Here is a 20,719-nt window from a genome sequence, read left to right as displayed (position 1 = left end):
CAATCAAAGTTGGCTATAAAAGCTGTAGGTTGAAGGGGCTCAGAGAGCTTCTTCAGAGATCAAGGTAGGAGATGATGGGAGACTGTTGGCTGGGGTCTTTCTCGCTGCTCTACCTGGAGCTCCCGGCAGCTGAAGGGGAGATTGTGTGTGACTTCTGTCAGGTATGCTATAATTTGTGTTTCGTATGCCTGCTGCTATCTGTTAACCTTATGCAAATACAGTGGTACCTCGGGTTAAGTACTTAATTTGTTCTGGAGGTCCGTACTTAACCTGAAACTGTTCTTAACCTGAAGCACCACTTTAGCTAATGGGGCCTCCTGCTGCTGCCACGCTGCTGGAGCACGATTTCTGTTCTCATCCTGAAGCAAAGTTCTTAACCTGAACCACTATTTCTGGGTTAGCGGAGTCTGTAACCTCAAGCGTATGTAACCTGAAGCATCTGTAACCCAAGGTACCACTTGTAAAGCATGACTTATTCTTCATCCACTGGTGTGTTTTTTGGCTCCAGGTCTGGAAAGAACCCGGCCCTTGGCAGAACGGGAGGAGTGGACAGGAAGGTATTAAAATCTCCACCAAGTGATAGAGCACTCGTTGCTGGCCCAATAGCCTTCTAAGTCCGGCCCGCGGATGGTCCAGGAATTGGTATGTTTTTACATAAGTAGAATGTGTCCTTTTATTTAAAATGCATCTCTGGGTTATTTGTGGGGCATAGGAATTTCTCTCCCCCCCAAAAAAATATAGCCCCCCCCCCGCAAGGTCTGAGGGACTGTGGACTGGCTCCCTGCTGAAAAAGTTTGCTGAGCCCTGATATACAGTGGTACCTCGGGTTACAGATGCTTCAGGTTACATACGTTTCAGGTTACAGACTCCACTAACCCAGAAATAGTACCCTGGGTTAAGAACTTTGCTTCAGGATGAGAACAGAAATTGTGCTCCGGCGACGCGGCAGCAGTGGGAGGCCCCATTAGCTAAAGTGGTGCTTCAGATGAAGAACAGTTTCAGGTTAAGAACGGACCTCTGGAACGAATTAAGTACTTAACCCGAGGTAGCACTGTATCCCATCTTGTTCCTCCACCTTTCTTTTGGGCTCGCCTTTCCTTCCTTCCCATACCACATGGTGGCATCAGAGGCCGTCATTTGCCAAGCCTGCATTCTTGCAACTTTGGAGAGGAGCTGGGAATGTGTGTATCTCTTTTTTTCTTTTTGCGCATTACTTGTTCTCAAGTTCTTGGACATCCCAGGCGTCACCCTCCCTTCCGGAATAATTTATGCTAATGTATTCTGCACCCTGTTTCTTGGCAGCTGCTCGTTCCGACAGCCAGCGCCTTCCTGCAAGCGGGAGTCCCCTTCAGAAGCTTCTCAGGACCCCAGAAGTGGGGAAGGAAAACCAACATTTATTTTAAACAAACCAAACCCTCCCAAACAACCAAAAGGGATTTTCCATCTGAAACTGGCATTCGTGTCTCCCTTACTCCACCCTTGCCTGCACCGCCGTGTGCTGGCTTACAGCCTCTCTCGACCGCATTTTGGAGAAGAAAGTGAAGTCTTCTCTTCGAAAGGCAGCAGAAGAAACACAGCGATTCACACATCGGAGTATTTATTTCTGATCCGGAGTCTTTATATCTAGCGGCAAAGTGCATGCTGTGCTTTTACACCTAAACCTCGGGTGATCAGCACATTTACAGCTGGAAGAATATCCCACAGAAGATCTCTTGACTGATGTGCTTTTACTTGGGATCTCCTCAAAGTTCTGGACCAGCCCACCAAAGTCTGATATAGAAGAACTACAGATGCCACCCATAAAATCTCGGTTTCATCTCAGCTCCCTGGAAGATTAGAGACCCATTAGCTCACTGGATTCTCTTTGGGTGCTGGATCCTAACAGCCTTTTGGTCAGGTTTGGGGCCCTTGCCTACTTCTGTCAATCCTGATCTCCTCCTTGAAAGGTCTGCAGGCTGTCTGTCAAGACTTCGATCTCCAACGAAAGTCCCCTCCTCTTCCACCTCACCTCCAGCTTCTTCGATTTACAGTCCACTTCCAAGGGACCGGGCTCTGCGCCATCCTCACCGGGCTGCCAAGATGTTCAGCTGGATGAAGAAGAACGAGAAGAAGAACCCCGAAGTGATCCGCACGGTCACCGAGGGCCTGAAGGACCTCTACAAGAGGAAGCTGCTGCCCGTGGAAGAGTACTACCGCTTCCACGACTTCCATTCCCCGTCCCTGGAAGATGCCGACTTCGACAATAAGCCCATGGTGCTGGTGGTGGGACAGTACTCTACCGGCAAGACCACCTTCATCAAATACCTGCTGGAGCAGGACATCCCCGGGAGTCGCATTGGGCCCGAGCCCACCACCGACTCTTTCATTGCCGTCATGCACGGCGAAACGGAGGGCATCATTCCGGGCAACGCTCTCATCGTGGACCCCAAAAAGCCCTTCCGGAAACTTAACCCTTTTGGGAACACCTTTCTCAACCGGTGAGTGCCCCAGAACTACCACCTCCCCATATTTTCTGGCCTTTGAGTGCATTCCTTGTTGAGGCTAAGCTCAGAGAGATGTGTTTGTGTTGTATGGCTGTGTGGTGTAGTGGTTGAGTGGTAGTCTCGTAATCTGGGGAACCAGGTTTGCTTCCCTTCTCCTCCACATTCAGCTGCTGGGTGACCCTGGGCTAGTCACACTTCTCTCAAGTCTCTCAGCCCCACTCACCTCACAGAGTGTTTGTTGTGAGGGAGGAAGGGAAAGGAGAATGTTAGCTGCTTTGAGACTCCTTCGGGTAGTGATAAAGCGGGATATCAAATCCAAACTCTTCTTCTTCTTCCTCTTCACCCCTTTCAGTCTCGGGACCCAACTTTATTAACTTGAACATGCAACATGACACTGGATTACATTATTATTATTTACCATATATGACCATTTCCCCTCTCGGTGTTGATCTGATGCAACACCTCTCTCTTATTAACATTTATATGCCCCACTTTTTCGCCAGCGAGCTCAAGATGGCATACGTGGTTCAACCGGGGGGTGGGGGGGGGGAATAAGAAACGGAGAGAAGCTGAATTTGACCGTCTTAAATTCAGTTCTCCACATTCCCCCAGCAATTTGCTGGTTTTAATTCTAAAAGTATCACCTAGAAGGTTTGCCAGCATTTTAGTGCAAATTTCTCCTAATGTACGCAATTTCCCCCTTAAAATGATGCATTTTTGTAAAGTTCATTCATGTGCATTTTTATGTACCTTTTCATGTGCGCTATTTGGCTGGAGAAGCAAATCACAGATTTCAAGGGATAACTGTGCTTCAGCTAGTTTATTGGTTCAAAAAATGCTTCTCTTGTTGAAATGCAAACAAAAGTTTGAAATCTCCCCAGCCCTAGAAGAGGCTGCCTTCCTTTGCATCAGCTTATTCCTGCCTTTCTCCTTTTCTTTAAAAAATGCAGGATGACAAAAAGAAAATGTAGGGTGTACCACTTAGTGTGCAACTCAATCTCGGATCAGCACATGGCTCACTTGCAATTCCCCCATGGGCAACCAGTGGCCTAGTATAGTGTTTCCCAGATTTGGGTCTCCATGTGTTTTTTGGACTACAACTCCCATCATCCCTAGCGAACAGGAGCAGTGGTGAGGGATGATGGGAACTGTAGTCCAGAAACAGCTGGAGAGCCAAGTTTGGGGAAACTGGTCTAGAGGGATGAGGAAAAAGGTTTGCCAGGGTTTAATGCAGGGATTGGGAGCCTGCTGGACTCCACTTCTCATCATTCCCAGCCAGAATGGCCAATGGTCAGGGATGATGGGAGTTCTAGCCAAGGCGATCTCTGGAAGGCCATAAGTTCTTCATTACTGGACTAGGTGGAGCCCAAACTACATTCACTGCTATGTGCCCTCCTTGCTACTGGGTGGGGTGTGTGTCTGTGGCTCTTCAGATGTCATTGGACTTCATGGAATCTTAGAACTGTAGAGCTGGAAGGGATCTAGTTCAGTCCCTGCAATGAAGGAACACACAGCTGTCCTTTGGGGAGGGGGATATCGAACCGGCAACCTTGGCATTATCAGCAGCACACTCTAACCAACTGAGCTATCCAAGCTGGCAATTCCAGTTCCATCAGCCCAGCATTTCTGTATAGGAGACCTGATGGGTATTTTCAGTTCATGCTGCATTCGGTATGGGAGTAAAATAAGACAATATTTGGCAGCTTCCTATGCTTCTAAATTGGGGGAGGGAGAGAAAATATCCCTCATGCTTTTTAGATCCAGATCCATTCCTAGATGCCAGGTGTGTATTGAATTTGCCCCCTTTCCATTGAGCAGAGGCCCTCAAGCAAATTCCCTCCAAAATAAGATACCAGCCTTAATTATATCCAGGACTTTCAGCTTCAGACCCCCACTCTAACCACTAGGAATTTTGGCGTTTCTCAGTTTCTAGTTTTCCAATATTTAGCTCAGCTCTCCACTTTTCAACAACTGGTTGTGTTTTATTCTAAATAGTGCTCCTAACAATTCAGCATTTGTACAACTATCTCCTAATTCACACATGTGCAATTTTGCCCTATTCACATTTTTTGCAAAGCAGTTTTGTCTAACACAATGCACGTTATTTCCACTAAGATATTCTCTTTACCCTAGCATAACCGTTAGTGTACACGTTTGCAACTGGTTTGCAAAACTTGGGGAGTGCCGCGATTTCAAAAGATGGCTGTTTCAGTTTGCATATTGTTTGGGAAAGCAAAAATTAGGGTGTTGTTGTGGTTGTTGTATAGTCATTTAGTTGTGTCCAACTCTTCGTGACCCACTGGACCAGAGCACGCCAGGCACTCCTGTCTTCCACTGCCTCCCACAGTTTGGTCAGACTCATGCTGGTAGCTTCGAGAACACTGTCCCACCATCTCGTCCTCTGTCATCCCCTTCTCCTTGTGCCCTCCATCTTTCCCAACATCAGGGTCTTTTCCAGGGAGTCTTCTCTTCTCATGAGGTGGCCAAAGTATTGGAGCCTCAGCTTCAGGATCTGCCCTTCCAGTGAGCACTCAGGGCTGATTTCCTTCAGAATGGATAGGTTTGATCTTCTTGCAGTCCATGGGACTCTCAAGAGTCTCCTCCAGCACCAGAATTCAAAAGCATCTATTCTTCGGCGATCAGCCTTCTTTATGGTCCAGCTCTCACTTCCATACATCACTACTGGGAAAACCACAGCTTTAACTATACGGACCTTTGTTGGCAAGGTGATGTCTCTGCTTTTTAAAGATGCCTTTGAATGTGAACTGAACCCAATGGGTCCCTCATTTTATGGGTCCTCCACTAGCCTCTACCTCCCCTTCTCGAGCTCAGCCTGGGACTCGTGATGTTCCTCTCCAGCCGTTTTGGATACCATTCCAGATGCTGCCCAGCTGTTTCGCAGAATCAGGGTGTAGGGAATGCAAAGGGCACTCTTTGCAGGGGCGAAGAAAAGGAGAGTGAGGGAGAGAAAGAAAGAGAGGCTGGAGGTCTTTCAGGGGTGAGGAGTGGGGATGCAAGCCCAGCTCTCTGGAACAAAGCGCGATTCTCTGTGCCAGGTTGTCCCCGCAATACCCCATGTCCCAACAGCCTGGAAATAAATCAGCCCTCCAGATGTGCTGGCTTTGGGGACAGATGGGAGCTGTTCCCAGCAGATGAGTGCCAGGGCGAAATGGCGAAACACTGGGCCTTATTAGGGTATGCACGTTGAAGAAAAAGACCAAAGAACGCCTTGACTTTTAGCTACACACAGCAGCCCATGGGCTTGCACTAGGATGACGCAACCTTTGGTCCTTTTCGGCTACAAGGCGGGGTTGGACTGGATGATCCTCAGGGTCCCTTCCAATTCTATGACTGTGGCATACTCGTCAACTGTCCTGTTTTGCGTGAGACACCCCAGAATTACAAAAGCCATCACAGCTTCTAACTGGATCCCAGAATGTCCCATTTTTTTGTTCCTGTGTTCTGGCGCAAGTCACCTGGCTCCCACAAGAGCTCGGGACCAAAAACGAACACCCCAATTTTAATCAGCAGGATCAGGCATCCCCAACCTGCGGCCGTCCAGATGTTTTGGCCTACAACTCCCATGATCCCTAGCTAACAGCACCAGTGGTCAGGGATGATGGGAATTGTAGTCCAAAACATCTGGAGGGCCGAAAGTTGGGAGTGCCTGAGCAGGATTTTGGAGGGTATGCTGAGGAATGCTAGAGTTGAGTGCATTGTTACCAACCAAGGCGCTGGGTAGTACAGGCAGAAATCCACTGGTTTTCCACTGCTGCAGCTCCACCTGTTGATTTTCTGCCTGTTATGTAGGTTTAAAAGATGCAGACTGTTTCCTCATTTTTTGTATGTACGTGTGTGTGGGGGGGGGGTATTCTTAACAAACAGCACAGGCTTCTGTTGGCTGTACTTTGGCCCAGGACAGTGGGAAACTGTGGAATTGGATGTCCCTGGGTATTTTCCGGCAGGTTCTACTTTTAGCATCCTTGTTTATACTGGTTGAGCTGTGCACCTTCCTCCATCCAGGGGTTTGTAAACATGGACTCCTCCCCAGGCGCTGAAGGCAGTCAGATTGTCTCAGTTCTTTCTTGGCCCACCCCTGTTCTCTCAGAGGGTAGGGATGGGAGAGGAAAAATTCCTTTTCCAAATCTCATTTTAGTGGGAACTCAGCTAAACCTCACTTCTCAAACCAATAGACAGACCGAAACACAATTACTTTTCAAAATTTGCACAAATTTTTAATGTTGGGTCACCTACTGATTTGGGAAGGTGCAAAACGAGAACTAACCCACGTCTTGTCCCCCCCCCCTTTCCCTGCTTGAGAGCAGGTTCCAGGGGCATCAGGTTTGGTTATTTCTAGAAACACCTTTCTTTGGGGCGCAAATGGGTGAATCTATTCCACCCTTTAAAACAGGGCTGGAAATTTTTGTTGTTTCAACATTTCATTCAGGTTATTTATTGCATGAATTTACAAGTTGCTTATAAAAACGCTGAAGTGGCGTAGAATGTAGAAAAACACCATGATTTACTTGATTTGAGGAGGTCACTGCCACACCCTCCCACCGCCGTGACGCCCATGACAGGGATCGAACCTGCGACTTTCTGGGTGCAAGGCAGAGGTGTTCTGCCACTGAGCTACCGTCCTCCCACTGCTCTAACACATCTGGTCGTGGTGCTTTAATCAAAGCTTCCTGATATCCACCAAAAAGCTTTTTCCCGCCCCCCTTTGTTGCTTATGCTAGCGTGGGTTAACCAGGGAGGGCAAGTTTGAATAGATGGAACCAACGGGGCGAGCCAAAACCGCAGGAGCAAAGCAGGCAATCTCCTGGGGGTGCCAAAATTCCTGGTGTACACAGATATGGAAAGAGGAGGAGGAGGCACAGAGAGAGTTAGTAGCAGCAGTTCGGCAGGCTTTTGGCCAGAGCAGCACCGACGCTCCAGGGGAGTGTTCACAGCACAACGGAGATCCTTGTGATCTCCATCAGCTGCTGGGTCATGAGCACAACTGGAAACAGGGGGAGTTTTTAAAAGTGACAAGCGCCGAACACGAGAAAACAAGGGCTGCTCCCTTGGTTCTTGGCTGCTCAGAGTGCTGCTCTTATTGCTTCTTGGCGTACGAGGAGCGAGGGGAGGGGTGGCAACTGTTTTAGGAGCCCGGAGCAGAAGAAAAAAGAACAAACAGGCCGGGAAAAGCCAAGAGGGAAGGGTGCACTCGCTTGTTCATTCAAATTGGTATATACCGTATTTTTCGCTCTATAAGACGCACCAGACCACAAGACGCACCTAGTTTTTGGAGGAGGAAAACAAAAAAAATATTCTGAATCTCAGAAGCCAGAACAGCAAGAGGGATCGCTGTGCAGTGAAAGCAGCAATCCCTCTTGCTGTTTTGGCTTCTGAGATAGCTGCGCAGCCTGCATTCGCTCCATAAGACGCACACACATTTTTTAGGAGGGAAAAAGTGAGTCTTATAGAGCAAAAAATACGGTATTTAACATCCATAACTCGACTTCTTCGTTCTTGTTGTTAATCTCCAAGGCAGGCTTACTGGAAAAGCAGAACAAACATAGGGTGCTGGCTTTTCCTAGTGAAGCCATTGGTTCATTTAGCTCTGTATTGCCTACACCAGGGTTTCCCAAACTTGGCCCTCTAGCTGTTTTTTGACTACAACTCCCATCATCCCTAGTTAGCAGGACCAGTGGTCAAGGGTGATGGGAGTTGTAGTCCAAAAAAACAGCTGGAGGCCCAAGTTTGGGAAACCCTGGTCTACACCAAATGTCTAGTCCAGACATTTCTCTGATGAAAATAGAGATGTCCTATTCCATAATAATAATAATAATTTCATTATTTATACCCTGACCACCTGACTGGGTTGCCCCAGCCATTCTGGGCAGCTTCCAACATATAAAAAAAATAAAAATAAAACATTAACCAACTTCCCTGTACAGAGCTGCTTCAGGTGACTTCTAAGTATAGCGACTTATCTTCTTGGCTCAGGGGCCACATAACTCCATACCCTCCAACGTTTCTCTGGTGAAAATAGGGATGTCCTAATAATAATAATAATAATAAAATTTATTTATATCCCGCCCTCCCCAGCCGAAGCCAGGCTCAGGGCGGCTAACAACAATAAAACAGTACAAAAGTACAGCACAGGAAAAGGAAAAGCGGGACATTCTGGGATTAAACTAAACTAAACGGCCTCGGTCCAGTATACCTGAAGGAGCGTCTCCACCCCCATCATTCTGCCCGGACACTGAGGTCCAGCACCGAGGGCCTTCTGGTGGTTCCCTCACTGTGAGAGGCCAAGTTACAGGGAACCAGGCAGAAGGCCTTCTCGGTGGTGGCACCCACCCTGTGGAACGCCCTCCCACCAGATGTCAAAGAGAAAAACAACTACCAGACTTTTAGCAGATATCTGAAGGCAGCCCTGTTTAGGGAAGCTTTTAATGTTTAATAGGTTATTGTATTTTAATGTTCTGTTGGAAGCCGCCCAGAGTGGTTGGGGAAACCCAGCCAGGTGGGCAGGGTATAAATAATAAATTATATTATTATTATTATTAAATCAGAAACCGGGACTGCTTCTGTAAATCCGGGGCTGTCCCTGGGAAATAGGGGCACTTAAGAGGGTCTGTTTAAAAGATTTGGGGTTTTTTCGCAGAACTTTCCCCATGAAAACCTGCTCCATACCGCTGAATCGGAGTAAACTGCAATCGGAGAAAACTCAAATTGCTGTTCGATTCATTGTTAAAAGAGCAGGTTTTGTGGGGAAAGCACTGGGGCAATTGGGGAGCCCTTGGACATGGAAGTTCAAAGCACAGACTTGTGGCTAGAAAGTGCAGGGCAAAAGATAAGGGTGGATAAGCCCCAGTTGGCATGGCTCTCTGGGATTTCAGACTGAGCTTTCCCTTGTGTTTTCCTGGCTTAGAGTTTTTTCTCCATCTAAAAGCATAAATCACTTAAACCAAAAAATATAGCTAAATGTGCCTAAACGCTCAGCAGGCACGTGAGACTCACAGGCATTTATGAGGGTCACATGTGCCAACTGAGCAAGCATTTAGTTATCTTTTTGTTCATCTAGATCAGCGGTTCCCAGTTTGCACTGCGGACCCCCTGTTTTTCAAAAGCCAATCCATGGACCCGTGCCGAGACCATATAACACCGGTCCTGAAAGACCTACATTGGCACCCAGTACGTTTCCGAGCACAATTCAAAGTGTTGGTGCTGACTTTTAAAGCCCTAAACAGCCCTGGCCCAGTATACCTGAAAGAGCATCTCCACTCCCATTATCCAGCCCAGACACTGAGGTCCAGTTCTGAGGGCCTTCTGGCAGTTCCCTCACTGCGAGATGTGAGGTTACAGGGAACCAGGCAGAGGGCCTTCTTGGTGGTGGCGCCCGCCCTGTGGAACGCCCTCCCACCAGATGTCAAAGAGAACAACAACTACCAGACTTTTAGAAGACACCTGAAGGCAGTGCTGTTTAGGGAAGCTTTTCATGTTTGATCCATTACTGTATTTTAATATTGTGTTGGAAGCCACCGAGAGCGGCTGGGAAACCCACCCAGATGGGTAGGGTATAAATGTATTATTATTATTATTATTATTATTATTATTATTATTATTATTATTATTATTATTATTATTATTTATTTGCCACGAGGCCCCTGGGGGGTTATGTCTGCAGACCACCAATTGATTTAGAGAATTGATATGATTTAGATCATTAACATTTCTTTTGGGGGGGAACTTCTGTAAGGAAATCTCTCTAAGCCTAATTTCTCGCTGCTCTTGTCTACACAAGCTCCTCACCTTGGCCTCTGGCCTTCTCTCTTTCTGCCCGCATAGGTTCATGTGCGCCCACCTGCCAAACCAGGTTCTGGAGAGCATCAGCCTTATTGACACGCCAGGGATCCTTTCTGGAGCCAAGCAGCGCGTGAGCCGAGGTAAGACCATCCCGCGGTTGGCAGGATTGAGGGCAAGGATGCTCAGCTGAATCATAGAATCATAGAGTTGGAAGAGACCACAAGGGCCATTGAGTCCAACCCCCTGCCAAGCAGGAAACACCATCAGAGCACTCCTGACATATGGTTGTCAAGCCTCTGCTTAAAGACCTCCAAAGAAGGAGACTCCACCACACTCCTTGGCAGCAAATTCCACTGTCGAACAGCTCTTACTGTCAGGAAGTTCTTCCTAATGTTTAGGTGGAATCTTCTTTCTTGTAGTTTGGATCCATTGCTCCGTGTCCGCTTCTCTGGAGCAGCAGAAAACAACCTTTCTCCCTCCTCTATGTGACATCCTTTTATATATTTGAACATGGCTATCATATCACCCCTTAACCTCCTCTTCTCCAGGCTAAACATGCCCAGCTCCCTTAGCCGTTCCTCATAGGGCATCGTTTCCAGGCCTTTGACCATTTTGGTTGCCCTCCTCTGGACACGTTCCTTCTTGAACTGTGGTGCCTAGAACTGGACACAGTACTCCAGGTGAGGTCTGACCAGAGCAGAATACAGTGGCACTATTACTTCCCTTGATCTAGATGCTATACTCCTATTGATGCAGCCCAGAATTGCATTGGCTTTTTTAGCTGCCGCGTCACACTGTTGGCTCATGTCAAGTTTGTGGTCAACCAAGACTCCTAGATCCTTTTCACATGTACTGCTCTCAAGCCAGGTGTCACCCTGCTCAGGCTAATCCTGCCCCACTGTGTGGGTTCCCCCCACTCTCTTTGGGTGCACATTTATTTTGTTCCGACAAGCTGGAAGGTGTGTGGAGGAGGGCAACCGAGATGATCAAGGGTCTGGAAACCAAGCCTTGTGAGGAACGGTTGAGGGAGTTGGCTGTGTTTACCCTGGGAAAGAGGAGATGTGACAGCCATCTTCAAATATCTCAAGGGCTGCCACATGGAGGAGGGAACAAGCTTGTTTTCTCCTGCTCTGGAAGGTAGGATTCGAACCCATGGCTTCCAAGTTGCAAGAAAGGAGATTCCAGCTAAACATCAGGAAGACGTTTCTGACAGTAAGAGCTGTTCAGAAGTGGAACAGTCTCCCGCGGGACGTTGTGGACTCTCCTTCCTTGGAGAGTTTTAAAGCAGAGGTTGTATGGCCGTCTGTCATGGATGCTTTAGCCGAGATTCCTGTGTTGTAGGGGGTTGGACTAGATGACCCTCGGGGTCCCTTTCTGCTCTACAATTCTATTAATCAATTCAAGGATCTATCCTCTGCCTTTCATGCCGCACTGCCCTCACAGAGTTGTTTACATAAAGTAAAAAGGTAAAAGGACCCCTGACCATTAGGTCCAGTCATGACTGACTCTGGGGTTGTAGCGCTCCTCTCGCTTTATTGGCCGGCGTACAGCTTCCGGGTCATGTGGCCAGCATGACTAAGCTGCTTCTGGCGAACCAGAGCAGTGCACGGAAACGGCGTTTACCTTCCCGTCAGAGTGGTACCTATTTATCTACTTGCACTTTGACGTGCTTTTGAACTACTAGGTTGGCAGGAGCGGGGACCGAGCAACAGGCACCCCGTCGCGGGGATTCGAACCGCCGACCTTCTGATTGGCAAGTCTTAGGCTCTGTGGTTTAACCCACAGCGCCACCCTTTGCATACAGTAGGAAAAACATAAATACGTAGAAAAATTTCGAGAAATCCATCCGTTTTTAAGCAGGAGTGGGGAACCTCAGGCCTGGGAGATGAGTGTGGCCCTCCAAGTCTCTCTGGGTGGCCCCTGCTGCTCTCTCCGGCCTCACGCCTCACCAGCCCCATTCTGTGCCTTCTTCCTGCTTGCTGGGGCTGATGGGATTTGTAGTCCAAGACTTCTGGAGGACACCAGCTGAAGGAAGGCTGTGCTAGGTTGTGCCTCTGCTTGACTCTGGCCACGTCTCTTGCCACGGCGTGCCTCAGTTTCTCCTCTTGAGCCCGTGCCCGATACTGCAGAGCCCCGTGCCGGCAGCTGTAGGTTCCTTGGCTGTGTCCCCAGTTGCAGCTGGCTGTGACAGATCCCTGGGTGTTTCCCTGGCCCCCGGCCAGACCAGCTCTGCCATGTTCCTGCCTGCAAGGTCTGAGGCTGGTAAACGTTGAGTCTCAGAGGCCGATTTCAAAGGAAACAAAAGCACGCAGCGTATTCATTTCAAAACGAAGGAAGCAGCTGGACAGAGAAGGGAGAAGTGGAGTTAGGAGGTGGCAGGGGGGAGACTGAAGGCTGCCAGTTGCCCCCCACCCTCCCCATGGGGGGATTTGGAGTCCAACAGCAATTGGGAGATCAGAGGATCACCATCCCTGATCTAGCTAGTTACAAGAGTTCTGGGGAATTCAAAATATTGCACACTATGGCCTTATTCACACTTCTGCTCCTGTTGCGAATGCTGGGAACAGGTCTCTGATTTATAGGCACAGATCCAAGTGATTTTTCTTGGTCCCACTGCTTTTCCCAGGAAATCCCTCTGTTTATTGCTGAATCGGAACAAACGTCAATCAGGTTGTGGAACGATATTCGTTCCGATTCAGCAGTAAACAGTAGGTTTCCCCAGGGACAGAAAAACAGCAACATCCCTGCAAACCGCAGACCCGTGCCGAGAAACTGAGGCAGAAGGGAAATGTGAATGAGCCCTTTTTGGTTAGAGTTGCCCTAATAAAGATATTTACCTAATACAGTGGTACCTCGGGTTACATACGCTTTGGGTTACAGACTCCACTAACCCAGAAATATTACCTCGGCTTAAGAACTTTGCTTCAGAATTAGAACAAAAATTGTGCTCCGGCAGCGCGGCGGCAGCAGGAGGCCCCATTAGCTAAAGTGGTCTTCAGGTTAAGAACAGTTTCAGGTTAAGAACGGACCTCCGGAACGAATTAAGTACTTAACCCGAGGTACCACTGTATCCCATCTTGTTCCTCGACCTTTCTTTTGGGCTCGGCCTTCCTTCCTTCCTATACCACACGGGGGTTTTTGCATTCCCAGGCAGGTGGCAAAATGAGGCTGTTTAGAGAGTCCACAACTGGCCCCCGTATTTGGTTGATAAGCTGTGTTTGCACACACACACACACACACACACACACACACACACACACATATTACAAAATGCAAGGAAACATTTAGCAGATGTAGGAAGGAATCGGTTACAAAGGCAGCTATTGAGCGGGAACAGAATGTGCCAGAGAGAGCGAGAGAGAGAGAAGATAAAGCCGTTCTAAGATGTGCTATCCTCATTCCAAGGTGTGTCGAGGGCTCTCTTGAGTTCAGATGTGAGCATGCACCAGGGGAGATGGGGAAAGGGGATGCCAAAAATGTCTGAAGGGTGTATGAAGGACACAAGTCATGGGAAACGTCCTAAGGAAAACACAGGACGTTCCGGGACTGAATCAGAAACCGGGAGGAGCTTCTGTAAATCCGGGACTGTCCCTGGAAAACTGGGACACTTGGAGGGGCCTGTGAATGCTGGATAAACAGTGACCCTGGAGGAGCTCCTATTTCACAGGGGGGTTTTGTTGTCGTTGGGGATGAAGAGAAGAGAAAGCCGCAAGGAGCCTTTGCTTGCAGGGAGAATTTAGTGGGCCTTGCTTCCAGGGATGGTCATAGCTGTCAAGCGTCCCTTATTTGGCGGGACAGTCCCTTATTCCAGCGCCATGTCCCGCTGCTGTCCCTTATTGATGATGTCTCTTAAATAAGCTACTGAAGGTAATGGGGCCCTTTCTATGTCCAACTTGCCTTGTCAACAACAAATGGTTGCTTTTTTGTGTGTGTTGAATATATGCTATATGGTAATTTATGGACCTAATAAGTATCTAAAGCTATTTGCACGCAACAAAATATGTATTTTATAAAAGTAATTGTTGATCCCTTATTTTGGCTGCTGGTCCCTTATTTTCGAGGCTGCTGGTCCCTTATTTTCAAACCTGTAAGTTGACCGCTATGGGGATGGGGCATCTAGCTCTTTTCCTACACAACTGGGACAGACATGTTCCCCACAAAGTCCCCCCCCCCAAGAGGACAGGGTGGGGAGAGCCCTTTCATGCTTTTCCTGTGACGCTCACATTCCTGTACTCGTCTCCCCTTGGGAGTTTTGCCTTCCACTGCGTGGGATGGGTCAGCTCTGGGTGGCTTTTAATTCCCGCTGAGAGGCAGGCCTCTCTCTCTCTCTCTCCCAATATTTCTTTGGTTGCCAGGGCACCCCCGGGAGAACCCTGTACAGAGATAGCACAGGTTTGCTGCATTCTTTCCACGTTTTATACATGAAAGTATGTGGGGAATCTGGATAGACCCCGCCTCGGCGAACAGGGCGAAGTGGAAACTGGGAAAGGCTTTGCGCCCTGGACAAATGGCCTTGTTTATTTGGGAGTGTTAGCCAAGAATCTGCGTTCCTGTGGACGACACACTCCTCTGACCCCTGTAGCACGGTGTGTGGTTGTGAGGTTTCTCCTGCAACAGGGTGTTAGTCCAGCATCCCGGGGCAAGGTTTCTCCAACCTGGTGCCCTCCAGATGGTTTGAACTACAACTCCCATCAGTCCCCGCACTAGATGCTCTAGACTGGGGGTTCCCCAACTCCATAGCTGTCAACTTTTCCCTTTTCTTGCGAGGAATCCTATTCAGAATAAGGAAATTTCCCTTAAAAAAAGGAAAAAGTTGACAGCTAGGCTCAACTCCCCCCAAACTCAAGACTACAGTGGTACCTCAGGTAAGTACTTACAGTAATTCGTTCCGGAGGTCCGTTCTTAACCTGAAACTGTTCTAAACCTGAAGCACCACTTTAGCTAATGGGGCCTCCTGCTGCCACCGCGCCGCCAGAGCATGATTTCTGTTCTCATCCTGAAGCAAAGTTCTTAAGCCGAGGTAGTATTTCTGGGTTAGCAGAGTCTGTAACCTGAAGCGTATGTAACCCGAGGTACCACTGTACTTGAAAACGGCAGAGCACTTCTATTGCTTCTTTCATTTATTATCCTGTATTCCATTTTCTAGTCTTAGAATCTGCATTCTGTCAGATTTGAATGGTAGAGTGCAATGAAATGGAATATGGGGATCAAAAGAAGCAATTCTTAAAATTGCAGTTAAAAATCAATGTGGAGGTAGCTGTGAACCACCTAGATGAAGCCCACCGACCACAGTCTTTGATCCTTTGCTCTAGGCTTGATGTCGTATTCTAGAGCAGTGTTTTTCAACCTTTTTTGGGCAAAGGCACACTTGTTTCATGAAAAAAATCACGAGGCACACCACCATTAGAAAATATTTAAAAATCTAACTCTGTGCCTATATTGACTATATATGAAGTAATTCTCTTGAATAGGAATCAAATAAACACAAAGAAAGTATTTTATAATTACTTTATTATGAAATAGTAAGTAAACAGAAATATGAAAAATTATAAAATGCTTTATTTTTAAATCTTTCGAATTTTTCAATTTTTCCCACGGCACACCAGGCAACATCTCGCGGTTGAAAAACACTGTTCTAGAGGGCTTCGCAACCACTGGATTTTGACGGCAAAGCTTGATCGTAGGTGGCAGCCCCTCCAACAAACCTAGGCATCCAAGTGCATCCATCTAACCCCCTCGTTCATTCATTTTTATAGTCATTTATTTGACCCCGCTCGTGAGCCAGAAAGGCTTATAAAGATCGGGAGTAAGACTGCTCTTGCCGCTCAGGCTTGCCATCTGAAAAGACATGACATGAAGGGAAAAGGGATTGGGAGGGAAAGGAGAGGGGGGAAAACCCTCCAGCATTAGTTAAGAGTTCTAATGTGTCTTCTTTCTAGCAGCGAAGGGTGAAGTAAGTTTTCTACAGCAGCTGCTTCTCAGGCCAATGGTTATTCTCCCCCACCCTCGCCATGAAGCCCCCTCAAAGGTGGGCAGCCCCTTGGTCAATGAATGGCGCCAGTGTGTGAAGCCCTGAGTTCCAGAGAGTGCTAAACTTAGAGGCACCACTGGCCTGTGGCCCTCAAAGTTGTCCCAGGAGGACATACGGCCCTCCGCCCCTGCCGTGGGCCATTATGACTTTGCAGGACGAAGCCTGGGTGAGGCCTAGCTGGCACAGAAGCCTGCCTCCCTGACCGGGGGCCCCGGGAGGGACTTTTAAGAGAGTTTGTGATACAAATGGGGAGCGGGAGAGAATCCTCCGCCAGTCGTGTGTCTGTGGGAAAGAGCAGCCCTTGCTCCATGGCAACGGAGCGCACAGATGATTCACTTGCGAAACGCTGAGGAATGTCTCCTGCATGCCAGGGACGGAGGAGGAAGGGCACATTTCCAGGGCAGCACAAAGCGTGCACATGTGGAGATACAAAGGTAGTTGTAACTAGGAAACTGGGTGGGCCCAGCAAGCGCTGGGATTAGCCTGGCATGCAAAACAAAATGCACGGGCAGCCCTCTGTTGCAAGGCCTTCTTCCCCATCTCCCCTCGCCCTCCGGCTGGTGTGTGCCTCTTGGGTTTCGTTGTGTTTTTGTATCTGCAGCAGAACGAGGTGGTAGAATGGACTTTGCCATGCAGATTACACAGAAACATAGCTGTCAAGCGTCCCTTATTTGGTGGGACAGTCCCCTATCCCAGCGCCATGTCCTGCTGCTGTCCCTTATTGATGAGGCTTTGTTTGGCTGCTGGCTGGGCTTTCTGTCTTTGGCTTGGAAGGGCTCAGACGTTGAACATACCTGTGCATGGAAAATCCCTTATTTTGGCTGCTGATCCCTTATTTTCGAGGCTGCTGGTCCCTTATTTTCAAATCTGTAAGTTGACAGCTATGCACAGAAATCGAAGAAGTCATAAAAATTACAAGCCATGCAATGCCAGCGGCGGGCAAAAAAATCATTATGGCCCTTTACAGCAGCTGTTCGCCAACTTGGTGCCCTGGAGGTGCCTTGCGCTACAATTCCCAGCAGCCTCATCAGCCAGCATGCTGGGGCTGATGGGAATTGTAGTCCAAAACCTCTGCAGGGCACCAGAAAGCTCCCTGCAAACAGAAAACCAGCATAGCAGACTAGAGCTCTGAGCTTCTACTTTCGTCTTCTTGCCTTCCTTATTTATTTACAGTATTGCATTTCTATCCTACCTTTTTCTCTCCAAGGAGCTCAAGGTGGTTTCTGTGGTTCCTCAGTTAAGCAACAAAACAACCCTGTGAGGTAGGTTAGGCAGAGAGGGAGGGAGGCCCAAGGTCAGCCTGTGAGCTTCATGGTCAAGTGAGGATTCGAACCCTGGTCTCTCCCAGGTCCGAGTCGAACACTCTAACCACTGCACCACACTGGCTCTTTTTCTTATGCATGCTAACTTTCTGCTTGCAGGGAGATAATATTACCAGTACAGTGGTACCTCGGGTTATGTACTTAATTCGTTCCGGAGGTTCCGTACTTAACCTGAAACTGTTCTTAACCTGAAGCACCACTTTAGCTAATGGGGCCTCCTGCTGCTGCCGGGCCGCCGGAGCACAATTTCTGTTCTCATCCTGAAGCAAAGTTCTTAACCTGAAGCACTATTTCTGGGTTAGCAGAGTCTGTAACCTGAAGCGTATGTAACCTGAAGCGTATGTAACCCGAGGTACCACTGTATTACTGTTATTATTTTCCTACTACTATATGATAGCCCTCCACAATAATCTGATTCTGAATCGGTGGCACATTCCGTTTGGCGACCTCTGTCTCAACTCATCCTCCTGAACCTGCCCAGCCAAACTTTGCACAAACATGTTATAGACAGGCTGGAACAACGCCGCAAGATCCATTTAATAATTAAATGCTTGCATTCTAAGGCAGTTCCACTTCAAATTTGGTTGGCGCGATGGTTTAGTTTGAAACGGAGCTGCCTTTCAGTGCAAACCTTTGGTTCCCAAATGGTACATAAGGTGGTGCTGATAATAAAGAGTGCTTCTGAGCATGTGTGGAGTACACCTAGTGAATTTGTGTATGTTTAGGATTGCCAAGGGACACAGGTGGCGCTGTGGGTTAAAGCCTCAGCGCCTAGGACTTGCTGATCGAAAGGTCGGCGGTTCGAATCCCTGCTGCGGGGTGCGCTCCCGCTGCTCGGTCCCAGCGCCTGCCAACCTAGCAGTTCAAAAGCACCTCCGGGTGCAAGTAGATAAATAGGGACCGCTTACCAGCGGGAAGGTAAACGGCGTTTCCGTGTGCAGCTCTGGCTTGCCAGAGCAGCGATGTCACACTGGCCATGTGACCCGGAAGTGTCTCCGGACAGCGCTGGCCCCTGGCCTCTTAAGTGAGATGGGCGCACAACCCCAGAGTCTGTCAAGACTGGCCCGTACGGGCAGGGGTACCTTTACCTTTACCTTTTAGGATTGCCAAGCAGGGCTTCTGAGCTAGAAAGCCCCAACTTCCTCAAGCCCTAACACCCCCTCTTTTATGTTTGCTCTTGTGGGGGGGGGGGGAATCCCATCGGCCAGTAGCTGTTCCGACATCATCTAGCGGCCTAACTCAAGGCTGCAGAACTTTGCAGCCTACCAACTGAATTGGATGCAAACCATTCCCTAAACCATGTATAGTATGACATTCTGCAAAGCTCAGCAAACCTCCAGCTGGGGGGACCTCAGAAACTACAACTCCCTCAAGCACCAAAATGCATGAGGTTCCTCGGCTGCTTGCAGCTTACAACTTCCATGTGTTGCTGTTGTTTAGTCATTTAGTCATGTCTGACTCTTCGTGACCCCCATGGACCAGAGCACGCCAGGCACTCCTGTCTTCCACTGCCTCCCGCAGTTTGGTCAAACTCATGCTGGTAGCTTCGAGAACACTGTCCAACCATCTCGTCCTCTGCCGTCCCCTTCTCCTTGTGTCCTCCATCTTTCCCAATATCAGGGTCTTTTCCAGGGAGTCTTCTCTCCTCATGAGGTGGCCAAAGTATTGGAGCCTCAGCTTCAGGATCTGTCCTTCCAGTGAGCACTCAGGGCTGATTTCCTTAAGAATAGATAGGTTTGATCTTCTTGCAGTCCATGGGACTCTCAAGAGTCTCCTTCAGCACCATAATTCAAAAGCATCAATTCTTTGGCGATCAGCCTTCTTTATGGTCCAGCTTTCACATCCATACATCACTACTGGGAAAACCATAGCTTTAACTATATGGACCTTTGTTGCCAAGGTGATGTCTCTGCTTTTTAAGATGCTGTCTAAGTTTGTCATTGTTGACAACTTACACAGGCCTAGATTTCACCACAATAAAAGCACGGGTCTCTTGTTCCCTGCCTTCAGACACGAGGAGCTGTTAGTATTTTAAAATCTTCCCCCTTAAAAAACACAAAAAAACCCCAATTGCGGATCAGGACAGATTTCTCCCCCACGGATGGTAAAAGCTTCTCCTTCCGTGCTATGGTTTTGCCAGCCTGGGCCTGTCTAGATCCCGCCCTGCTCCTTGGCTCCCTTTCCTGCGCACAGCCAGGGATCCATGGGATTCCTGAGCAGAGAGGAAATCCTCGCAGCGAGTCGGCACAAGCCGGAGTCAGCCGCCTGCCCTTCAAAGTGAATTACGGCTCTTTCTCGGGGATGCGCCGCTGCCGCTGCCAGCCTTCGCTCAAAAGCTCCAAAAAGCAACCATCTGGCTTTGGAAACACACCTGTGGGCTTCATAATCTTTCTAATATACAAAGATTCCTTTTTGCCTGGCACCAAGGCGCAGGCTGCGCACGCCCTGTACACTTAAAAGCACATTTAATGTGCATGGCTTTCCCCCAAATAACCCTGGGGGCTGTAGTTTACCCCTTGCAGAGCCGCTATTCCCAGCACCCTTATCAAACTACAGTTCCCAGGATCCTTTGGGGGAGGTTACGTGCTTGAAATGCATGGTGCGTTTGCGCAGCCAAACTATGGTAAAGCATTCTTTGCTGTAGGCTGGGGTGCCTTCCTAATTCTGCTAACTGGGGGCCCTGGACATCTTCCTCTGCTGCCTTGTATCTGGTTTTCCCTGCACCACCACCATCACTAACAACAACAACAATTTATTTATATGCCTGACTGGGTTACCCCAGCCACTCTGGGCAGCTTCCAACAAATGAAAACACATGAAATATACTCGGAGTTGAGTGTGGATTTCATGCTCTTTATTCAGCTCATAGTGGTGAGGAGGAATGGAAGTTCCCCCGAAATGTCTGCTTTATATACATTATTTATACAATGGGTCCCACGTGATTGGCTAATTCTAGGATTCTCCTGTAGGCCAATCAGGTTGCGGATTCACTTCCACCTGGAGCTGGATTGGGTGGCTCCTGCGGACCAATCAGACTGCTGCATTCTGGATCCTATTGTTCTAGGACCAATCAGACGGCTGCATTC

The 20,719-nt window shown here is 48.5% G+C and overlaps 1 protein-coding gene across 1 annotated transcript in view; it reads left to right on the top strand.

Annotated features, from left to right (window-relative positions):
* Positions 1 to 1,231: 1,231 nt before the first annotated feature.
* Positions 1,232 to 20,719, top strand: part of EHD2 (EH domain containing 2) — a 43,134-nt gene continuing 23,646 nt past the window's right edge. Inside the window, exons 1-2 of the mRNA XM_081922172.1 lie at positions 1,232 to 2,477; positions 10,323 to 10,420. Of these exons, the coding sequence (XP_081778298.1) occupies positions 2,080 to 2,477; positions 10,323 to 10,420 (496 nt within the window). The 5' untranslated portion in view covers positions 1,232 to 2,079. The remainder of the gene's footprint in view (positions 2,478 to 10,322; positions 10,421 to 20,719) is intronic.

The sequence above is a fragment of the Podarcis melisellensis genome (assembly GCF_964234715.1).
Source record: "Podarcis melisellensis genome assembly, chromosome: 8".
Classification (NCBI taxonomy): Eukaryota; Metazoa; Chordata; class Lepidosauria; order Squamata; family Lacertidae; genus Podarcis; species Podarcis melisellensis.
This window is presented reverse-complemented; position numbering and strand designations above follow the sequence as displayed.